Source organism: Manis pentadactyla, chromosome 6, assembly GCF_030020395.1.
Source record: "Manis pentadactyla isolate mManPen7 chromosome 6, mManPen7.hap1, whole genome shotgun sequence".
In the NCBI taxonomy this organism is placed as follows: Eukaryota; Metazoa; Chordata; class Mammalia; order Pholidota; family Manidae; genus Manis; species Manis pentadactyla.
The window spans coordinates 154,366,475-154,390,118 of NC_080024.1; the positions used below are offsets into that span (position 1 = coordinate 154,366,475).

At 51.7% G+C, this 23,644-nt stretch overlaps 1 protein-coding gene across 2 annotated transcripts in view; it reads left to right on the plus strand.

Moving 5' to 3' along the window:
• The window catches only part of CNDP1 (carnosine dipeptidase 1), a 30,542-nt gene that overhangs the window by 4,608 nt on the left and 2,290 nt on the right, over positions 1-23,644 (plus strand). The window contains exons 1-10 of one of the 2 annotated variants that reach the window (XM_036884105.2): positions 2,695-2,851; positions 6,178-6,303; positions 9,033-9,182; positions 9,947-10,109; positions 10,778-10,866; positions 15,062-15,262; positions 16,289-16,373; positions 20,568-20,728; positions 21,739-21,903; positions 23,061-23,202. In XM_036884105.2, coding sequence (XP_036740000.2) covers positions 6,220-6,303; positions 9,033-9,182; positions 9,947-10,109; positions 10,778-10,866; positions 15,062-15,262; positions 16,289-16,373; positions 20,568-20,728; positions 21,739-21,903; positions 23,061-23,202 — 1,240 coding nt within the window. In that variant the 5' untranslated portion in view covers positions 2,695-2,851; positions 6,178-6,219. Of the gene's footprint in view, positions 1-2,694; positions 2,852-6,177; positions 6,304-9,032; positions 9,183-9,946; positions 10,110-10,777; positions 10,867-15,061; positions 15,263-16,288; positions 16,374-20,567; positions 20,729-21,738; positions 21,904-23,060; positions 23,203-23,644 lie in introns of those variants that run through there. The other variant, XM_036884104.2, reaches the window with a different exon arrangement.

Sequence of the window (23,644 nt, forward strand, 5' to 3'; positions counted from 1 at the left end):
TGGATACCAAGGTTTGGGCTAGATGTATAAATATGTCAGACATGTTACAGGCAGTGGGAGCATGAGGAGTAAGGACCTCTGAAGTCAGGTGGGGAGGAAGGGGAGCGGACAGTCAGCAACAATGCTCCGAGCTGGGTGGCCTGTGCTGGTGGCTGTCACTGCCCTGGGAATGCAGAGGGAGCACCCCAGGCAGGCCGGGGCAACAGGCAGGGCTTCATAATGAGGAACTGGGGGTTGTAAGGCCATGGATGGTGGAGAGAAGCAAGGAGAACTCCAGGCAGGCAGAAGAACACTGAGCAAAGGTCTGGTTATGGGTTTGCAGGGAATTGTTGACTGTTGAGACTGCAAGGAAAAAAATCTGCACAGATTTTTAAGTTTTGCTCTGCCTCTTGTTCATATTTATAGCTGAAATAGTTTTATTAGTATATATAAAATTTGCATTTTCTGCACAATAGAATTGGTTACATTGTGAAAATCAACTATTGGTGTTCTTTAAGACTATCCATTTAATTATACAATAACTATCGGTTGTGATCTTACTCTATGACAGGCAATGCTCAGGCACTTAGGGGTATGGAAATAAGGGAGACAAAGTCCTAGACCCAGACCTTACATTCAGGCGAGTCAGATAATGATTAAACAAATCATTGAACAGTAGATAGTGACAAAATAGAGAGCAGATGTGCCAGGTTGAATGATGGCCTCCAATCCATGTCCACCCGGTGCCTCAGGATGCAGCCTCGGTTGGAAGTAGGGTCTTTGCAGATACAATTAGTTCAAACTAGGTCATACCAGATTGAGTGGTTCTGAAAGCCGCTGACTAATGTCCCTCTAAGAAGAAGAGGGAACATAGACACTCACCCAGGAAGAGGCCCCGTGAGGATGGAGGCAGATTGGAGAGACGCAGCTCCGAGCCAAGGGACACCAAGGATGGCCCGCCTCCGCCAACACTGGGAAGAGGCGGGGAGTGTGGCTGCTGACACCTTGATTGCTAACTTCCGGTGTCCAGACCAGGAGAGAACCACTTCTGTTCTGATCCACCTGGCCTCTGGTACTTCATCACAGCAGCCACAGGAAACTGACCCAGAGGGATCGGTAAGTTCCCGTTCTCCCCTCAAAACTGCTCTTGTTCTTGAATTTCCATTTGTTGGACACTGGGCACAAGCAGGAAGTAGCCCCTGTGCTCTCCCAGGAGGGGCCAGGCCTGGAATTCATCCTTCCCTTGGTCCCCAGGACCTCGCGTCCCAGTCAGGCAGGACAGTGAGAGCCCTGTGCTTTGAAGTCAAAGCTGTTTGCTGTGAGCTTAAGGCTTTACCCAGTAAAATCTAGGCAACGATGGGTTTCTAGAGAAAGAACTGTGTCCTAACAGACCAGTCCCACCGGAACCCCACCAGCTCCTCCGACTCCGCGAGGCCCCCTTCTGTCCCAAATCAGGGCTCCTCTGCCCTCACCTCCCACTGACCGCACAGCCGCCTCTGCCTCCTACTCTGTTGCTTCTGGCTGCGTCTCTGTTCTGCTGTTAGAACCCCACTTCATCTCTTCCTGGAGACCATTCACACTCCTGTGGGTAGCTTAGATTTATCCTGCCAACACTTGTACACAAATCACCCATGAGACTTAAAAGAAGAAAAAGAGGCAGCGGCGCTGGTCTGACCACAACCGGGGTTGGGTTTTGGCTAGAGTGTTAGGCACACCCCCATGAATAGTTTGTGATTTATACCCTTCACCCTTCAAAACTGAAGATGCCCTGTTCTAGGTGCAGACTCAGAAATGCTCACTTTTGAGGAGCCCTCCGCCCAGCTCTGTGTGGTGACACTGTTGTCACTGTGTAATAATACCTCATCGCCGTCGACCCCACTGAGCCTGGGTACCTGCCTGGGGGGAGATAACAGGGGTGTCTGGCTGTTGCAGTCATGCTTGCTTCCACTGTATTTCTCACTGGGCTAAAAGCTGCCGGCATGTGTCTGGAAGTGGTGCAGAACCGGGGCTGTCTATCTTGCTGATGCTTGGAGAGGCCCGGATCCCTGGCCAGACTGGAGGCAATAAAAAGGGTCACCAGAGCCCTTTCTGAGGTGGCAGCGCATGCTGACAATACCAGCCTGCCCCTTCTCTGCCACCCACCCTGCAGCCGGGCTCCATCCTGTGCGGGGACGCAGGAGCAGCGAAGGGGCCTGTGTCCCCGGGGGCAGCGGATGGGCTGCCTGGCTGTCTGCCGCCTGGGTGGAGTGATGCCCGGCTGGCCTCCACCAGATGGTGTGCACAACACCCGCCTGCTCCTCCTGGCCACATTCAGAGCCGTGCCACCTGCACTCAGCCCCTCCTCCATCCTGGAGCCTCAGGGACTGCTGCCCGCCACAGGCTCTGCTGTCCTTTGCCTTATTTCCGGCCATCTGCGTGTGCTGCGCTCATCACCTTGGGTTGTGGGAGGGAGGCTGAGTGAAACTTGGTGTCTTCTCTGGGATCCAACCCAAAGGTTAGACCTGACTAGAGGTGCAGAAACGGGCCATTCTTTGGACTTCCTGGAGATCTCTGCCCCTTGAAACTGCTTCTCTTCCTGGCATGTGTCCAGGCTGACCTCTGAAAGGCACACCTGAACCGGCTCATTCTTCAGGAGGCTGGCCCCAGGGTTAGCTCATATCTGCAGGAATTGCTTGGCTCAATTCAGTGTCTGCTGGGAATTAGCAGAATCCAGAAGAGCCTGTTTTTTGGTTTGGTTTTTTTTAAAATCCTGTCATGGGGAGATAAACTAGGCCAATAAAGCATTTCTTTTCCATATCATGACAAATTTATCAGAGCAGACACAGGCAGAGCAGCCTCTGTAAAGCAGTCACCCGGGACTCCAGACGCCTTGGTGAGTAGAATTTTGACATCGGCCTTGGCCAGTTTCTTGAGGGGCAGGGAAGGGTTTTGGCTGACGGGCCATGGTATGTCCCCAGGGAAGCACCCCAGCCCAGGCTGTGGGGGAGGCGAGAATGCTTTCCTTATCTGTTCTTTATTCCGTTCACCATCACAAAGCTGGCAAGAGCAGCCCGTGGTGCGGGAGCGGGTCTTACCTGCAGCCCGCCCCGCCCGCCTCTGCTGTTTTCACCGCACGAGATGCAAGTGTCCTTGGTCCCCTGCCACTGCAATCACAAGGCCTCAGGACACAGGTCCTCTGACTTTCTCCAGTTGTTGGCAGAGCCCAGGTGGGAAGAATTAAACGCCTACATCTGGGAGGCCCTGTGGAGGTGCCCTGGATTGATTGGCGGCTGGGGATTACCCCCCAGAGGATGTGGGACATGACTTCAAGACATCCTAAAGCATTTAAAAATGAAACAGCACAGGGGAACTTGGACTTGTCGCACATCTAGGGGCAGCCGCGGGGCTGAGCAGGAGCCTGTGAGGCAAACAAGTGTCCTCTGGGAGGGTCTTGCGGCCCAGGGCTGAGCTACCCGCCCCGCCAAGAGGACACCCACTCAGTCTGGCTGCCCTGTGCCCAGAGCCCATCTTCACCAGCTCAGTCTACAGCAACTCCTTCTTGTGGCGAGTGTCAAAGAAGGAACAGCTTCTCCAGACCTCCAGACTGCTGTTGGTGGTTAGTTCAAGGTCGAGCATGACACCAGCACAAGCAGACAGAGAGAAAGACAGAGGAGCCTGAGAAACTAGAGAGGAAGTGGGTGGTGTGGCCCAGGGAGCCTTCCTGAGGCCTTAAAGGCAGGATTTGTGCCCAGGGCAGATCTCCGCAGGCCTGTGGCCAGGGGCCAGGGTGCTGCTCGCTGCGTGGGGGAGGGTGGCCTGCCACAGGGTGGGAAGCGAAGCAGTGCACCCCTGCCACTGGGACCACCTAGCCAGGAACAGCCCTTTCGGAAGGCCAGTCCTTGGCATCTCTTTCCGTCAGGACAGGAGTGGCTCCGCTAGCATCTGAAATAGTCTCAGCCCTCACAACTGCTTTTCCCTTCTTTTCCTACGGCTTCCTTTCCTTTTTCAAAATGTCCTTTTTATTTTTCACTGGAGAGGAGCACCAAATGGTTTTTAGTAGAATTCATATCATTGAATGAATGAAAAATGGAAGTTCAAATATTAGTGGAGACAGATGGGCTGTGAAAAATAGCCTGCTCCATTTCAAAGAGTTCCATCTTCCTGCCACTGTTGGTCTATGGGCGTCATTTCTTCCTCATTTCTTTGCGGCCTCCCAACTCTTGGCGACCTCCCAACTCCTGCCCTGCAGAGCTTAGCTGGACCCAGCCCCATTCCTCTCAGGATATAGGCAGCTCTGGAGTGACACACTGCCACCATCGACTGGGCCAAGTTCCCTAATCCGTTCCCAGTGAGTGTGGTGCTGACCCTGCTTTTACCTGCTAGTTAGCATCCTTGATAGGCATTTCTCATACTCAGTGATTAGTATACTTTTATTTCTGAGTAAGTGCTTATATTTATGACTTTTTATTACAGCTATATTGCACTATAATTCACATACCTTACAACCCACCCATTTAAAGTGTGTGAATCAATGGCTTTTAGTATATTAATGAATGTGCAATCATGATCACGATTTAGAATATCTCTTCACCAGAAAGCACCCACTGTCCACCAGCAGCTGCTCCATTTCCCCAACCCTCTCAGCCCTAGGCAACCACCAATCTACCTTTTGTCTCTCAAGATTGACCTGTTCTGGATATTTCATATAAAGGGACTGATACAGTCTGTGGTCTTTTGTGTCTGGTTTCTTTCACTGGCATAAAGGTTCATTCATTCTGCAGGTCAGCACCCCTTTTCATGGCTGTGTAATATTCTATTGTATGTATATGCCACATTTTGTTCGTCCAGTAACTATTGTGGTCATTCGGATTACCTCCACCTCTTGGCTATTGGGAATAATGCTGCTATAAATATCCTTGCACAAGTTTTTGTTTTCATTACTCTTGAGTTTGTTTACATATGTTTCCATTTCTTTTGTGTGTACACCTAGGAGTAGAATTGCTGGGTCATACGGTAACTCTATTTAATCATTTTGACCAGCTGCCAGGCTCCTTTCCAAAGTGGCTGCCCCCTTTCACTTCCCATCAGCTGTGTAGGAGGGCCCCAGTTTCTCTATGTCCTCACCAGCACTTGCTGTTGCCTGACTCATTGATTTTAACCACCCTGGTGGGTGTGAATTTTCTCTGTGATTTGATTTGCCTGATGTCTGGAGATGTTGAGCATCTTTTTATGTGCTTATGGACCATCTGTCTCTTTTCTTTGGAGAAATGTCTATTGGAGTCCTTTGCGCAGGTTTGATTTGCCTTTTTGATTTGGTTGATTTGCATTTACTATTGGGTTGCAGCACTTTTATATTCTAGACAAAAGTCCTGTCCAGGCTCTGTTGGTGCCTGAACTGTGGGCCAGCCTAAATAAATGGCTCTAAAAAATAAAGTCTACTTTAAAAATGTACAAAACTCCAGAAGGAAGAGCTGGTTTGGAAGATAATTAGTTTAGGTCTGAACCTGCAAGTCCCACCCAACTCTGCACCTGGTTTTTCTGCTCTGTTCCCAGCTCTGGAGCCCACTACAGGGAGGAGGAACGACCTGGAGGGGTCACGGGGGGCAGGAGGGGGAGGACACTGGGGTCACATGCAGGGCCCGTATTTGTAAGGGAGGGAAAGAAGGGGCCCATCAGAATGGGAGCAGGGGGCTGGGTGGGTAACAGGGAAAGAGGGGGACAAGGCGGTTCACCAAGTGGGCGAGCTGATGCAAAGAAACCCCACAACACTGCACAGGATAATAGACGGTCCTTATGAAATATTTTTTCCTAATAAAGTGGTCAATCACACATAGAAGTTTTTTTTTTTTTAATCCCCTCACACTATCCTTCTTGCAAATATTCTCTTAAAGCTTGGGCTGTAGAGAGCACTGACTTACCTTCACAGAAAGTGAGTGAACCAATAGGAAAGAGCATTGTAGGAAAAAAACCGAAGTATGTTATTTAAAGATTAGCTTGTTCATTTGATTTCTGTCTTATTACAATTATAGCATTAAATTGAAGTATTGGGTAAAGATATAGCAGAAAATGAATTTCCTGTTCTAATACCTTTTGTTATTTTAGTCCAAATGACGGGAAGCCGCTGTGCTGGGTAACCCAAAGTTTCCTGACGTATTTGAAAGGTTGAAAGTCCTAAACTTAGCGTTTATTTTAAACTGCCCTCCCTGTCGCCCGCCCCAGGCATCCTCTTCCCTTGCCTTCCTGCTGCTGCTGGAGGGAGGCATGTTCTCCCCGTCCTCGCCGCCTGACGGGCTACAGGAGAGGGTCTTCCAATACATTGATCTCCATCAGAATGAATTTGTACAGGTAGGAGAAACTGCGTGTGCACGTGTGCACTCATGTGCACACACACACACACACACTTGCATGATACACCCTTGGGGTATCTGGATGAAAGGCCACTTGCTGGGAGATGTAGATTTTTTTGCCTGACAGCTTAATTCCACTTAAAATGCCTGTAGCTACCTCACTGAATTAAAAAGCCAAATATTCACTAGATACAGGTAAGCGACCCCTCCCGTCTGTTGCAGTACGTTTAATCTAGGGCTGTCATTTAGCAAACTGTCAAACTCACGTTACTGTGGACCAACAGGTCACCCTTGCTCCCTTCAGAGGGGCCCATGCTGAGGTCCTGTCCACCTTCCAAACCTGCCTCGTCCTCACTCTCCCCGCAGTGCCACCCCAAGACCGGACCACCTGGCTGCAGCTCACATGGGGCCAGACAGAGGGCCACCAAGGTCATTGTCAGAGCTGTTGTCCTGTAGTCCATGAGCACCGTGTGCCATCTCCTTTATAATCCCTGCCGCATTCCTAACCTACCACAGGGCCATCTGGCATGGCGTGGGCATGCGTACGAGGGGAGGGTGGTGGAGAGGGAGGCCTGGGAACAGAAAGGCAAGGGGTGTGGGCAGGAGGGTGCATGCCGTCACCCGAAGCCCCTCTGCTCCTCTGGCTCTCCTGTCCCCAGCTCACAGGCCCACCACCAAACCACAGCTCAGGCCCCCCCGAGGCTCCCTAGACTTTGCACCCCAAGCACCTCACCCATGTCTGGTACATGATGTGTGTTCCGTATACATTTATAGGATCAACCGACCAGTTAGGAATGTTGTTGTGCCAACAGTCCCGTGTTCCGTGTAAGGCCGACTGTGCTGCTGCTCTTCCCAGGCGTGACCTTCCTGACTCCTTCCTCGTGGGAGTAACTTCTCTAAGTGCCTGTGGGGCCTTTGCATCCCGAGTGGGGTTTCCAGTGCGGGCTGGCATCAGTCGGTGGGGGGGACACTCTGGCAGGAGCACGTGCCAGTTTGGGTCTTTCAGCCAAAATTCTGCTCTTTGCCACTTCCTCAGATACACCCAATCCATTGAATTTAGGGATAACGTAGCAGCATCTGCCCTATAAATTCTAGTTTAAAAACACAAAACAATATTCTTTAAGGTTCAATATGTTTCTTTAAGATAACAAAATTACTACCGGCTAGAGATAAATACAATTAATCAAGGATGAGTTCAGGGTCCAGGATCAGTCATCCAAAAACATGTGGCTTTAACAGAAACCCTGGTTACCCAGGGAGTGGGTGGAATGACGATTGTCAACAGCCCACCATGGGCGGCACGCACCGAGTGCCCCTCGCGGGCCAGGCGCCAGCCGCGCTCACACGCGTGTCGTCCCCTCTAATCCTCACCGCTCCCCTCCCCCTCTCCCTCGCTGCTGTGACGGGCGTGTGGGTTCCCCGCAGCCAGTGATGCTCCAGTTCTCTGCGGACACCAGCTGGGTGCCCTGCAACTTGACTCACTTATGACACTAACCACCAGAGTTAGCGTCACCCCCCACCCCCATTGCTGACTTTGGACACCAATTGCAAGTAGTGGGTCCCCTGGGAACCCTCATTTGTGTCCAACGTGGTCACAAATTTGGGCTTTCGTGCCCCTCTCGGGTCCCATAGTGTGTGGGAACAGCGCAGGCAGATGCTTGCTTACAGCGCATGTCTGATGTAATGAAGGGTGTGTGAGCAGGCGCATGAAGAGTCACACAGGGTGAGGTCCGGAAGGGCTGATCACGGGCTCGGGCCCGGTGGGGCTGGGGTGCTTCCATCCACCTTCCAGAAGCCATGTGAGCCCCATTCCCCGGGGACATTAATGGAGGCGTGCTCATTAGTAATTCAATCTCCAGCCCCTCCCCCGTCCCCAGAGGATGCAGGCTACTGCGGAAAGTTCCCAGCTTCTAATCACTGCTTGGGTTTCTGGTGGCAGCCTCCATCCAGCAGCCCTCCAGAGTTGCCTCATTAGAACAGAATATATTTCAATCACCCAGGAAATTGCAAGGGAGTTAGGAGGCCAGGAGCCCGGAGCAAAGACTGAGAGATCTCTGTCTTCCTGTATCACACGACGCTGTGCTCACCATTACCCATGTTAGGGAGCATCGCTGTCCTGCAGATGAGCAGCTGAGGCTCCGAGGGTCACAGGAATTACTCGGCTTCACACAGCATAGTGGCAGAACCAGGTCTGGGAGCAAAGGCCCTCTGACTGCATGGCCCTGAATTCAAGCCCTGGGCTCTACCGCCTGCCGGACCCTGGGGGGAGGGAGGGGCCACCGCAACCTGGAGGCAGAGGATGGTCGGGAGGAGGCCTCCAGCCCAGCGATGGCCACTGTGGGGTTAAACCAGGGGCCTCTGGGCATCTGTGGGAAGGAGAGTCCTGGAGCAGGGTGGCCCCAGATCTCTCTGTTCTTAATTAACTAGAAATGGAGGGTCAGGACCTGTCTTTCTGTGCAACCCTGGTGGTACCCTGGAGCAGCAGCCTGGGATGTCAGGATGGCAGCCTCCTGCCTGGCCCAACCCAGCCTGCTCTCCACTAGGCAGCATCTTTGACTTCTGGTTTTTTGACACCAGCTGGTCTGTCAGTTCCTCCTGAGTGCCGTGGGTTTGCAGCTCAGCCTCTTGTCACCGGGCTGCTGTGGGCACTGGTGGCAGGGAGGTGCAGTCCGCCCACAGTGGACATGGCCGAGCCCGTGGCGATTACCTTGTTGCTTCTCCTCACAGACGCTGAGGGACTGGGTGGCCGTGGAGAGTGACTCGGTGCAGCCCCTGCCCCACCTCCGACGGGAGCTCCTCCGGATGATGGCCCAGGCTGCAGACAAGCTCCGGCACCTGGGAGCCACCGTGGCCTCTGTGGACCTGGGATCTCAGCAGGTGCTGGACGGGCCCCTGCCCCTAGGGGCTGCCCCTCTGGGCCCACCGGCCCTCCTGTCCCTGGGGGTGGCAAGACGGGGGTGGCCTGATCCTCGGCAGAGTTGCCCCCATAATCTCCATGCCCAATGCAGATGAAAAACATGAGGAACTCTCCCTCCCCAATGAGACAGTCATGATTTCTCGTCCTGTCAGGACTGCGGTGAGGGGAGAGCAAGGGGAAGAGATGAGTGAGGGTCAGCTTATAATGGAAAGCCCCCCACCACCCCACTGCACCTCCTCTGCGTGGGGGTCGGATCCCTCCCAAGCTGTCCTTCCTTTAAATCCAAATGCATCTTTCTCAAAGGAGCCACTCTTTTGCCAGGATCATTGTTCGTTACTGCCACTCAGCCACGGATGGCGAGCTAAGCACCGTGCTGCCTGCTTTGGCATCAGTGAGTTCTGAATGGTCTGTGTTTTCTAGAACTGTGGAAAGTTCTGGAAATTTAAGCTAGTTGAGTGAGTCGTGGTGAATAGCATGTTCAATTGAGTTTACTATTTGCCAATGTGTATCTAAGGAAGTGCTTTACTCTTAATTATGTTTTATGTTTTAATTAAAAACATCTCAATGTACTTATTTTAGACCTGGGTAAAGTGATGATCAGAAGTATTATGTGGGCACTACGAGGACCCAGGGGTGGAAACAGGACTCCTGAAGTCATGCCTCTGAATTTTTTGCAAGAACTAAACAGCATTTATTTTTAAATACAATCATTTTCCTTCTTCAGCTGCCTGATGGTCAGACTCTCCCAATACCTCCCATCGTCCTGGCTGACCTGGGGAATGACCCCAAGAAGCCCACCGTGTGCTTCTATGGCCACCTGGACGTGCAGCCAGCTAGGCCAGAAGATGGGTGGCTCACGGACCCCTACGAGCTCACGGAAGTGGATGGTCGGTAACACGTCAGGGCTGGTTCCTGTGTGAAACGCCCGATGTGGCTCCTGCCCAGTGGCAGGTCCCACCCTGCTGTCGTAAAGAATGAACAAAGTGATGCTCTTGAAGGCCACCCCTCGGTCCGAGTGATTTTCTTTGTGTGTGGGGGAAGCTATAAATCTTTTTGCCTTTGGGGGAATTAACTCCCTGTGCTGGGAGCCCATAGTGAGGAAAACAGGTTTCTAGATCACATATTTTTTTTTTAGAAATACCAAATATAATTATGTTTATTTTTCAAGGAAAGGAAGAAAAAGGTTAATGGAGATACACTTGCACCCTTTTTTCCATTCTTCCATTAATTACAAAACCTCAGAATGAGAAGTTGTGCAGCATTACATGCGTGACAGATCCTCAGGTCCTTCTCCAGAGCGTGGATAAAAGAGCTAATCACTGTTAAGGCCACCAGGGTCTGTACGTTTTGAACTATCTTACCTTATCTGACTAGCGGGTGGCAGTACTTTTTGCACATAAGAAAACAGACTTTCCATTTTCAGAGCAAGATTTGTGCCTGGAAAAATAGAAAGTGCTATTAAAATGCTTACCCATAAAATGACCTTTGTTTTTAATTTGCTCAGCTTGGCAGAGATGTCCATGCTTTCCTAAAAATTCTTCCTCTATTGTTAAAGGGAAACTTTATGGACGAGGAGCCACAGACAACAAAGGCCCTGTGTTGGCGTGGATCAATGCTGTGAGCACCTTCAGAGCCCTGGAGGAAGTAGGTAACAGCTGTGTTTGGGAGAGAGCATGCTGACCACAGTGACAGTGATGATAGCAAGGCAGCGTGCTTTGAGTCGCTCCAGGCTTCAAACTGTCATGTCCTTTATTCTTCCCCACAGTCCCCAGAGGTGTGTGTTGGAATTGCATCCATTTTACAGATGAGGGAAGTGAGGCTTGGAAGGGAAGGGCACTTGCTCAGAGCTGCCAGCTGGTCTGGGGCAGGGATGGTACTCTGAACCTTGCTGTTGACACAGTAAATAACAAAACACAACAAAAACCATGACGTGCCTGTGGCTAAGTTGCTTTCTGCTGGGACTTGTCTTTTTATCTTCATCTTATTTTGGCTTGTCTTTTTGTCTTCCCCTCCTTCTCACAGCATATGGTCTTATTACTAGACAGACATACACTTTAAAAAATATATGAGCCCCTTTGCAAATTTTCAAGGTAAAAAATCTCTGGTACATGACATTCCTTCTGAATCCTTAGATCTCTTTCCAATTCCTATGGAAAGTAGTTTCAATAGTTGTCCAAATGGGGCTGCAGAAAGGCGGGGGTGTAGCTTCGAGGAGGGAGCTCCCCCTTCAAGGCCACAAGGATGGGGTTGGAGGACCCAGGTCAGCCTCTCCGATGCTCTGACCTCACACCGCTCTCTCCTCTTCTGCTGATGAATTCAACCTGGCTGTGTAACCACAGGTGTGGGGCCTCATCTCTGGGCCTTGGACTCTGTTCTGCAGAAGTGAGGGAGTGATCCGGGTGATTACCTTTCTCATGCTGTTTATTCGATGGCACACTTCCATTTCACGCAGAAGTGGCCTGTCTAGTTAGTGAGCCTGGGACAGGGAGAGCTGGCCAGGCCCCCAGTCCCTGTCCTCCCCACTTGGGGGAACTGGGGATCCCCTGTGCTGTTCCAGGAGACTGCGAGGAGAAGAGGCAGCTCGAAGGCTGAGGTGGTGGGAGGACCACTGGAAATGACTGAGGAAATGGAGAAGGGAGGACGAAGAGGGGAGGCACTGTCACCCCTACTCCCCAGGCATCTCCCAAGGAGGGCGCCCCTGGCCTGCCCTGAGCTCTACGTCCAGGGCGCCTGCCGTGTGCACACCGAGCACTAAGAGTGCCTGGGGCTCCAGAGCCCTGGCCTCTTCCCAGCTCGCACCGGACCTGCTCCAGAGAGCCCTGGGGCCTCCGGGGGCACACTGAGGTGGTCTCGGTATTCTAGGGGGTTCCTCAGGGCCCTTTGTGCCAGGGTTTCTCTTCTGCTCAGACCCAGCCAATGGCTGTTCACTGTCGAACATTCCTCCAAGTGCAGTTTGAATGGGGCTGTCTGACCCCAACAACTTTCAAGTCGTAGGATTGCCATTTTATGGAAATATTCAGAAGCACGGGATGCCAACCTTGCTTGCTCAATGCGGTATACGCGGAAGAGGCTTGCCTTGACTCTGTGGGGACATGCCGAGGAATTAGAACAGCTCTGTCTGGGCTCCAGGTGTCAGCTCTGGGGCTTTGGGGCACAGAAGGATTTTGTGGGGCTACCTTAAAGGTGTGTAGCCTTGCTACCTTCCCCCATCTAACTCGCATGGCCTAATAGAATTAAGCACTTTTGAACACCGGGTGTTTGAGAAGGAAATGGGATCCACGTGCTGGGTTCAAGGACCAAAAAGAAAGCGTCAGCAGGCACAGAGCAAACCCCTGCCTGCGACCCCACCCCCAGCCCCTGCAGAGTGCCAGGGAGCCACATAGCCTTCCAGGCAGAAGAGGTTCAAGGCCAGGGCTCTGCTGTGCCGTAGACCTGGGGCTGCAGGGGTCCCTCTCCAGGTGCCACCCCTGCAGGGTGAACGTGATGCCACGTGGCACAGCCCCGCAGTGGCCAGACTGAGATGGCCGGTGGGCCTCCCCCGGACCTGCCACCAGAACAGGTCCTGCCTTCTGGGACCTTCTTCGGGAGGCAGTGTCATCAGATGCCAGGGGCCTCTCTTTCATGAGTTTCTTTTCTCCTGAGATATAAGCAGGAGAGAGGGGGTGTAGCTGCTCCCATTCCACTGCTTTGTCTCATGCCGGCAGAGCGCTGCCCGGGCCGGTCCCGCGCCCCCCAGTGGCCATGTCCATGGCGCTTGCACTCAGTGAACCCTAAACTTTTACGTGGCTTTGGTTTCTCTCTCTCTCCTTCTTTAATTCTTTCTTTCTTTCTGTCTGTCTGTCTTTCCCCTTTCCTCCCTCCCTCTCTGATGTCTGTCCTTCTTTCTAAGAGGGAAAGCAATATTTGTAAGAAAGATCCTATATCAGGGCAAACCTGCTTTGCTTTTTAAATTTTAACTCTGAAACTTACATAGTCACAGACAAAACATAAGACATATTCACTGCCCTTGGACAAATTGGTTAATCTCTCCAAGCCTCATTTTCCTTTTCTGGGAATGAGAAACGTTTATTTCCACCCCTGGGCAGTTGGGTGGATGACATGAAGTAACATGTATGGTGCCCAGCCCTCTGTGGGTGTCCGTTTCCTTCCTAGTCCCCCCTGCCCTCCTGTGCTCTCTCTCTGGCCTGATCACCTAGTATATAAATGTCACTAGATTATCTCACCAAGAGCCAGAGCGAGTATTAAAGCCACATTGCGTATATAGTGAGCAGCTGACAGGTGAAATGGCTCATCCCAGGGGGCGGAACAGAGACCAAAACTCATGCCTGGCTGCCATCCTCCTCCTCCTCCAGCACTCAGAAGCAATTGGCTTGTTTTTTATTAATCATGTTTTGCAAGAAAATTCTTAGGCTTTCCAACTACTTCTCAGCAGTTGAGTTAAATGTTAATGAAGAGCTTCCAAATATTAAGATATCAGAATTTAAGCTTAACTTCCTAAAACACCTAGAAATGTAAGCAAGGGCTACACTTGAACAAATCATTATCCCCACATGCCCTCCACCAACAGAGTGACTGAGGGTCACTTATTTTCTAATAGCTAATCCTCTACTCACCCTGCCTTTGTTCATCTTCGGTGAGTTAGTGCCACTCAGTAGAACTAGCTAGTATGTTCGTGTGGCCGTGTGTCTGCACAGTCACTGTGAGAGCTCTCCCGCGTGTGCTTTATGCCCCAGGAGAAGACACTGACCTCTCCTCTTCACACGGCTCTCACAGATATGAAGGTTTAAATTATAAAGACACAAAAAGACGAAGACCAAATGGGGGAAAAGGCACACTGAAAATTTTAGAGGCGCTACTCTGTCCCCTCATAATAGCTAGAGAAAAACTCAAGTTCCATATTGCTGCGAGATCAAAGCCTTTGAATAAGTTAAAAGGCATATTGAACTCATAGCTGAGAAATAACAGATACTTGAAATAAAAATTATCCTGAGGCTTAAACATTAGACAGTCTTTCAAAGGGCAGAGTTCTCCTTTATCATGCTCAGCATTTGGGGACAGAAAAGAGGTTTGTAACTGAGTAACCTTCCTGGGGAAATCCCCTTGGGGGGCGCTGCCCCTCCGTCTGCCCGCCCAGCAGTGCCACGGGCAGCCGCTCTCCCGCGGGACCCCGCCACGTCCTTCGGCGTCCCGGCCTGCGGCTGGTGGGCCACGGGCAGCCGCTGTCCCGTCGGGGCCCCCCCACGTCCTTCGGCGGTCCTGGCCTGCGGCTGGTGGGCCACGGGCAGCCGCTGTCCCGTCGGGGCCCCCCCACGTCCTCCAGCGGTCCTGGCCTGCGGCTGGTGGGCCACGGGCAGCCGCTCTCCCGCGGGACCCCGCCACGTCCTTCGGCGTCCCGGCCTGCGGCTGGTGGGCCACGGGCAGCCGCTGTCCCGTCGGGACCCCCCCACGTCCTTCGGCGTCCCGGCCTAAGGCTGGTGGGCCACGGGCAGCCGCTGTCCCGTCGGGGCCCCCCCACGTCCGCCGGCGGTCCCGGCCTGCGGCTGGTGGGCCACGGGCAGCCGCTGTCCCGTCGGGGCCCCCCCACGTCCGCCGGAGGTCCCGGCCTGCGGCTGGTGGGCCACGGCTGTGTGCAGGGGGCGTGGCCTGGGGTTTCCCTCACCGTCTCAGTTAAAACTCCTTTGTCGTAAGCAGAGCTGTTGGGAATGTGAACAGCCCACACACTGAATGTACACAATGATGTATTCATGTCACACGCAGACTAATCCTGGATCTCAAAAGGTGAAGGGCAAGCTGGGCAGTTTTTTGACAGAATGGTTTCTTTTGTTGTAAATTAATTCAGGACCTCCCTGTGAATACCAAATTGATCCTTGAAGGGATGGAAGAAGCCGGTTCTATTGCCCTGGAAGAACTTGTCCAAAAAGAAAAGGACCGGTTCTTTGCCGGTGTAGACTACATCGTCATTTCAGATAATCTGTGGCTCAGCCGGAGGAAGCCCGCACTCACCTACGGAACCCGAGGGAACAGCTACTTCACTGTGGAGGTATTTGCAGGCCACAGGGCCGCACGGCAGGAATCTGTGTGGGGGTCTTGGTGGGGAAGAGACAGAGCTCTTGGGAGAGAAGAGGTCATATCTGGATGCATGGTGGGGTCGCGGAGGTCCGAGGGCTGGGGGAGCCGGCGAAGCCTCCCCGCTGGGAGTGGCTGGGCCTTGTGCGCGACTGGAGAGAGGGTTCAGAGGGGGTTCGGCTCGTGAACTGATGAAATAAAGGTCTTCCGCTAAAGTGACATTAAAGATGCACCGGAGCAGGGAAACCAGCCAGGAGGGAATGAACCAAAGGTCCAATTTTAAGTATCTCATTAGATGTTGTCAGCGGACTGGGATGTGGCGAAGGAACGATCAGATGCCGCGCTGGGGCGACGACCTCACAGGACGGGGTCTCCCCTTGTTCTGGAAGTGGGCGAGCTGGCAGGAAGTGACCGCAGGAGATGCGGGGTTCGCCGCTAGGCCGGCTGAGTGCTCCATAGCCCCCCCCCCCTTAGGTCTGGTGAGCAGGCAAAAGATCAGACCCGCAGGGACAGACATTTAGGAGGAGGGTGGGAGTTAATGAAGCTGCCGAGTTAGTTCTTGAAGCTCTGCGTGCAGAGGAGGAACGAGCCGTGTGTTAAGTTCCAGGGGTGGAGACAGAAAAGGAGTTATTAGAGGGAACTTAAATAGAATCGTCCTTTGGACAAAAAAGGGAAGGGGAGAAAGTTCCTCAAAAACCATGGGAGGAGAATTTTTTTGGAAGGAGGGGCGAGCAGCAGCTGGAGCGGAACGCAGAAGACTGGGCAACACATGGGCAGAAGCGTCCTGGCAGGGAGCACCGGCCCCTCGGGTGGGACCGCGCTGGGGGGGCTGCGGGGGGCTGAGGCCAGCGTTCGAGGGCCCAGGACCCAGTGGGAAGCGAGGACGTGGGCGCGGCAGGTGCTGCAGCCATGTGCCTGCGCAGGAGGGGAAGTGCGACGCCAGGGCGCCCGCCCAGGCCCCCGTGGGGTGAGCGCCCGTCTTCTCTGACCTGCCTTCCAGGTGAAATGCAGAGATCAGGACTTCCATTCGGGAACCTTCGGTGGTATCCTCAACGAACCGATGGCCGATTTGGTCGCTCTCCTCGGTAATGTCCCATTTCGTCTCCCTTTTTAAGCATCAGCACCTCTCCTGGGATGCGGTTGCGTTTACCTCCGCGTGTCCCTCCTCGCTTGGGTCCTAAGCCAGCTATGAATACGGGCAGCGCAGAAGAAAACCATGTTCTTAGCTCCCCCCCCCCCCTGGCTGAATGTTCCCCAGGCTTTAGGTCCGTGGATTTCTTTCCACGGAGTGGCACCCCTCCTCAGTCCACCCCCGCTCCTTTCCCTGGTGTTGTGACCCACCAGGCCCCACTCAGGTTGCGTAGAGACCCTTCTGAGGAGCGACCAGGTGAGGTGTGGCGCTAGATACAGGGGCACCCTTGGCCCCCTCCTCCCGCCGCCCCGGCCCCCAGGGCCCCGCGGCTCCCGAGGCTGCTCGCTGCCCCGCGCCTGCGCCCCGCCGAGCGCCTGCTGTGTGCAAGCGCAGCTCGGCTGTGGCTGCGTGTGCTTCTGCATGTAAATCCGCTTTCCCAGGGTCGGTTTGCCGCTGGGGCCTCTGGTAGCTCTCGCCCTCGCCAGGCCTGCCCAGCACCAGCGTGGATCCCCGGCAACCGAAGGAAGCTTCATCTTTAGATGCTTGCTTGTGGAAGTGCCTCTCACAGACCCGGCAGGGACACTGCACTTGTACACTCATAATTTAGTGCTGTTTTATTAAAAAGAGCTTCTCAGGTTATGTAAGCTCCAGACCCCACAATATGTGAATCTGTCGCCCCTGGCACAATGAGTACGTTGATGAAGGTTTTACAACGTGTGCCTTTTGGGCAGACAAACTACCAAGGACCTTGCCCTCTAGGGGATCAACTAGCAAAGCCTCTTCTTTGTCTGTGTTGGCACAGCTCTACCTCAGCCCCACCGGCTCCGTGGCACCTGCTCGGCCTGGCCGTCTGGACGGAGCTCAGTCAGCCCGCCTGCACGACCTGTTGGGAGGGGCCCTCTGGGTCTTTCCTGTTTTAGAGGTTTCTGATCCTTCGTTCTCCAAATTAGAGAATGAACTCGTCTGTGTGTCTGTCTATGTATCTGCCATCTATCAGTCATCTCTCTTTCTCCATTTCTTCTGTGGCCTTCTAGTTTTTCTAAAACAAAATTCTCTGACGGTATTTCCAATGCTTGACAATTTCAGACAGGATACAACAAGCCATTTCCTTCCAAAGTGTTCACATTGTTCCCAGAGGATTCCGGATAGTATGCAATTTAGTATTTGGGGGGATTAAAAGGTTGATTCTCTATTTTACCAGAACTAATTTTCTCTTCCTTTGAAACAGCATCATGGAATCTTTGCAGGGCATTTTGATTCCCCCCAGTCATGATCACTGCCTTCCATCCTTTCAGACTCATGGTTTCATCCAGGGATAGAATTCCATTTAGCCCACAAATGCTTATCGCTCTGCTAGGAAGTCAGATCAGGATCATGAGCAGAATGAAAAGCACATGATTTCATTTTCTTTAAAATTTGAGACAAATCAAATAATGAGTCCACAGCAGAGTGGTTCTGGATGGTGCCCCCTCTGTGGTTTCCATGTGCTTTGTACGAGCACAGAAGAACCCAGGGTGGGGCTTTGGCACTGGTCAGAAGACACACAGGGATTTCACTCGCTGTCCCGCTGGGTGCTGGGCAGGACTTCCCGTTCCCTCCCGTGGGGCCCCTGCAGGCAGGGGTGTCACGGGAAAGCTGTCTGTCCTGGCCTCCTTTGCAGGCTGGCGGGTGCCCTGCACTTCAGATGGGAAACCAGAAATCCAGACCACAGTCCTCCTGCTGCCGTGGGACCTTGTGCACATTCCTACCCTCTCTGTCCTTCAAGCTGCTCATGGGTGTGATCCTGATGACCAGCGTGTGATCCTGATGACCAGCGTGGTCACTAATAGGTCACAAACGTTTAAGTGCCAGCTCTGTGTGGCAGTCTCCACTAGGGACCTAAGGGGGTGGCCGTAAGTTCCCCATTTCAAAGAAACTTGAAATGCAGGGTGTTGGGAGGCTGGAGCCCCTGGGTGAGCCCTGCACACGCAGGCCCTCAGCTTCTGGGCCCTCCTTTGGCAGACAGCGCCCCCCAGTGGATGGAAAGGGAAGGGAACATGATGAGGACGTTGCTCTCTGGCCAGGACGGGTGTCCGCCGGCCCTCTCCCGAGCCATTTGGGGAAAACAGGATCTGTGATTTGAAAGGGCTCCAGGGACTGGGGCTGGCAGTGCCTGGAGGAGCCCAGCGAATGGCAAAACCACGCTGCTCAGAACACAGCCCAGTTTGCTGAGGACACTGAAACCCTGCACCCCCACACCCCAGTGGTGCTGTCTAGCAGCACCAGCTGAAAGGACAGAAAAAAGTCATGGCTGAGGATCATAATGTGGACACTGAGCATCCTGGCTGCTAGTGTATTTCAGGATTTGTTTTTTCAAACCCAGTCTTCTCACTGCTGAGACTACCTGTTGAGCCCACTCAGCCTGCAGCCCAGCCCAGCGCTGCCCTGAGCTGGTCACCGCCTGCCCCTCCATGTCCCCCTGCTTGCTCCTCCATAGAGACCTCCTCTTGTGGGCCCAAGGAGATCTCTGCCCGGTGGCCTGCCAGCCCGACTGCAAACAGGGTTTGTCTCCTGTTCATGTTTGCAGCTCTTGCGTAGTTAATGCCAGCAGTTTGGGGACATACACCAAAGGCAAGACTTCGTGACTGTGGTATTGGTGAGGTTTGCTTTGTGCTGATTTTGGTGAAGGTCATGGAAGGTGGACTGCGAATCACAGACAGCCTGTCCCAGTCACTCAGCACCCAACTTATTTTTTGAATGGATTTTATTAATGGGTTTGAATGGTTCATTTAATACACCATATACTTTATTGGACTAATGAAAGGAATTCATAGCTCAGAACCCGGTAGAGGCAGACACGTGCATAGATCCTGAAGCCCATCCCCCAGTGTGGTTGCGGACATCTGGGGGACGCGTGGGGGCACCAGGAGCAGCTCTGGGACGGATGTGGTTGGAGTCTTCCTTTTTCATTTAACTGCCTTGACACCCAACTTCAGAGTCTGCTGTAACCATCTCAAAAAGCTGGAAAGCCCATTTACCTACTGCACTACTGCCGTCCCTGTAGGTTTTGGTTAGGGTGTCTGGCATTACTTGTTTCTACAGAGAGCTGACACCTGTTGGTCCATTCATGTGGGGTCATACTTGTTCCTTAGCCTTGTATGGTCAGAGATGGTGTCCTCATTAATGAAAGGTGGGGTCTATGCCTTTTAACATCCCAGCATGCATCCAGAACCTAGAACATAGCAGGTGTCCAGTAACAGGTGTAATTGGTTCTCATGAGCCCTCAGCCCCAAGCTTTGTAATTGTGGACTTTAACAGCAAGATTTGAAAATACAGTGCTTTACAGCAGTTCTCTGACATTGTCAGATTGTATTCAAATTAGGAATGTGGAACATATTTTTATGAGGTGTCTTTATTTGAATAAAAGTCCCAGGTAAATTGAGGATGAATTGGGCTGCCCTTCTTCATCGTTTATGTCAGTCTACTTGCTGGTCGCATTCCATCTTTAATAAGTACTTCCTCAAGATAGTAGTGTTTCTAAATCTCTACATCTTCTTCCTTTAGAGGTATTCACTGATAGTTTTTCCCCATTCCTATTGATTCCAAAGCTCTTTCATAAATAACAGACAAGTATACCTGCTTATTCACTATGAAGGCTTTGAGGTCATGATGTGTATCTCATAGACTAGACCTCAAGGATGTTATGCTTCTGATTAAAGATGAGTATTTATTATATGAACATGCTGTGTGTGGGAGGAGACAAGTTGGAGAGGAATGATGGTTCTCAGTTTCTCAGGTATGTATGTATAGCCATATATATTTAAAAATTGTTATAATGAACACAGTACATTTTAACTCAGTGTAAGTCAAAAACTAAAAAAAAAAAAAAAATCTTGTTTACGACCCGGAAGTTACAGCAGAGACCTTGAATGTTTTGCAGGTAAGTCATACCCTAATTAATTTATTTCAGACCCATGTGTTTTCATCCCTCCACTGACAAGGTGGATATTGAATGGGTCAGACCCCGGCTGGCCGTCTCCTTCCCCCGACTGTCACCTCTGGATGTGAGTTGCTGCCCGCTGCCTGAGCGCCCGCGGTCCTGCTCCAGGACCAGAGCATCAGCATGTCCTGACTTCTCCCCAGCTTTGTTCCTTGTGTGTGTCCATAGGTAGCCTTGTGGACTCATCTGGCCACATTCTGATTCCTGGAATCTATGACCACGTGGCTCCTCTTACTGAGGAGGAAAGGAACATGTACAAAGCCATAGATTTGGACCTGGAAGAATACCGGAATAGCAGCCAGGTTAAGAAATTTCTGTTTGACACCAAGGTATGGTCACAAGTTAATGGATAATCTGAAAAGAATGACAATAATAAATTGTATTTTCCCAATGCCTAAATTACTGTGTGCTGCTAATCTGCACATCTTAGAACCGAACGCAAATGCCATGTCTGAGGCAGATTTTCCCTCGAACGGCCACTGTATTGCCCGGCCCTTATCTGGGGTCTGACGGGCTCTGCCTCCGGCTCCTAACCTTGGGCGGTCACTCAGTTCCCAGCGGTACCTTTCCGAATCAGTTTATTAGACCCCGTCCCATGCCAGCCTTCAGCCATGAGCTGGGCATCTTGTCTGTTTAAAGACTGAGAATAGTCTGAGGTTATTCCAGCACTAAGACACCCGGTTGTTCACTTTCTTGGCAAAACCAAGAGCCTTAGGGGCTAATCTGCAAGTTGCGGCATGGCTGCCTCAGTGTGGTATGTAAACCAGGAGATTCTTCCCCTGGCAAATGGAGATTCTTCTCTCCCCTTCTCCCCTCCATCCTCTTCGGAGTGCTCGCCTGCTGCGGTGTTTGGGAGCTGTGGCCGGTTCCCAGGGAAGGGCAGGAGGACAGAGCATGCTGAGCACAGGTGGTAGTGTTCATTGTTAGCAAGTGTGTCTCTTCTTTACACAGCAAGAAAGAGGAGTGGCTCAAACATCTGCAGAGTTCTTTGAAGCCTTCTGAAAAGTAAAATGCATTTAGTACACAAGCTCTCACTGCGATCATTGCAGACAAATTTACAATTGAATCCGACTGTCTGAATGGCCCCCGGGCCACCTGCTAACTTCATTACTGGGGTGCTGGGGGCCCCTGTCAGGGGAGCTGCTGGGCTGGCAGGGGCAGCCGGAGCTCATGTCCTCAGGGAAAATCCCACCCAGGCAATCAGTCCAGACACTGCGAAGTAGGCTAATAATGACCTTGTCACAGACGTGTCACAGATGTTCAGAAATTGGTGATACAGCAATGTACAACTCAATGGAGTTTTAACTGAAAATTCTTTTATATAATTATTTTAATTTAGGAGGAAATTCTGATGCACCTGTGGAGGTACCCTTCTCTTTCTATTCATGGGATTGAAGGCGCATCTAACGAGCCTGGAGCTAAGACAGCCATACCTGGCCGAGTTGTGGGAAAATTTTCAATCCGTCTGGTCCCTCACATGGACATGTCTGTGGTGGATAAGCAGGTAGCAAACACCTCATCCCGCCCAGCACTGTCTGCACAGGTCCCTCGTTGGCAGGGAAGAGTCCTTATTTCCTGGGTAATAGGGCCTGGAACAAATGTCAAGAACTCAGTGTAGTTTTTGTTTGGTAAAAGTCTCTTTCATCAATTACATGCAATTACAGTAGTCAGATAAATAGCCGCTTAGAGCAGGAGCCATGGGAATTTTTAAAACATTAAATGGTAGGTATACAGATGGATGGGTTTCACGTGGATGGAGAAGCTAACTGCTAGCAGCGGGATCCAGCCAGAAAATGCCCAGGCCCAGTGGTGGTCTGCCCATGCCTCAAAGCGGCCACTGTAGGGACAGTGCTATCTGGAAGGGGTGCTCTGTCTAAATCCCAACTGCCATGTGTGCCTCAAGTTGAACAGAGTAGGCTGAATATGGGAGCTGAGGAGCAGCTCCCGACCCTCTCTGGGCCTGGTCCTCATCCTTGTCTTCTTGGTCAATCACAGTCTCCAGTCCCCTCCCCGTCCACCCCTCCTTGCCCCTTCCTCCCTCCCTGGGAGTCCCCGCCCCCTCTGCAGTATATGAACCCCATGAGGGCAGGGGCTCCTTGGTCTTGCTCGCCCTAGTGTCCCCAGCACCGAGACAGTTCCTGCCACATGAGAGGTGTGCAGTTCATGGCTGTTGAAGGAATGCATGGGAGGCATATTTCAGAGTGTGGAGCCTTTCTCAGGAGGACTTCCACAGTAGCAATGCGGGCAGAGCCAGGAGGAGAGAGGACATACCAGGCGCCTTCACAGCGTGGCTTGGAATCGCTTCCACTTATTTATAAATTTCCAAATTCATACTGTTCCCAAAATAGTCATGAAGGGACTGATAAGCCCAAAAAGGGATATTCAAATTGAGAAGTTGTATGTCTCACAATTACTGAAGTTCATAATCAGCCAACATTAACAGTCAGACACTGTGGTCAGGACAGGTGGGCAGCCCTGGGGCTGGGGAGTGCCCACACTTGGCTCACTCTAGGTCTTCCGTTAGGAAGAACTAAGGTAAAGCCCAACACCTGAACTTGTCTGGCTGGTATTTCAATCAGTTTCTAGATGAAAGACTACCAAGTATTTGTTGTCTGAGAGAGTAACCTGAAATTTTCTCTCACAACTGAAAATGTTACCTAGGTAAAGCAGCATCTTGAATATATATTTTCCAAAAGAAATAGTTCCAACCAGATGGCCGTCTCCATGGTATTAGGACTACACCCGTGGATCACAAATGTCAAAGATAATCAGTATCTTGCAGCAAAAAGAGCCATCAAAACAGGTCAGAGTTAAGATATTTCTAGTTGCCAGTTTACAAGGGGACCAAGGTGGGTGGTGCCTGGAGGGGCAGTGGATAAAGTGACATGTGTCAGACTCAGTGTCCACTCTCCTGTTCATGTGGGCTGCATGAGCGTTAACCCCGTGCAGGGCTCTGCACGCACACCAGCTCATGAATTCTCCCAACACCCTTCCCCTTTTCAACTTGAAGAGATTAAATAATTTGCCAAAGGGCACCCAGCTAGAATTGGCACTGCCAGGGTTCAAATTCCCAACTGGAGACCTGAATTGTGGGCAAAATGATGCACATGAAAAAGTCCAATACTTGCGGAAAGGATGGCCAACATATTAAAAAGTCCTTTTAAAGGCACAGCTGAATTTGCATGAAAGGAAAGAAAATTATCTGGGGTTAAAAATAAGGAAGGAGCTAAAGTTTAGTAAGTGAG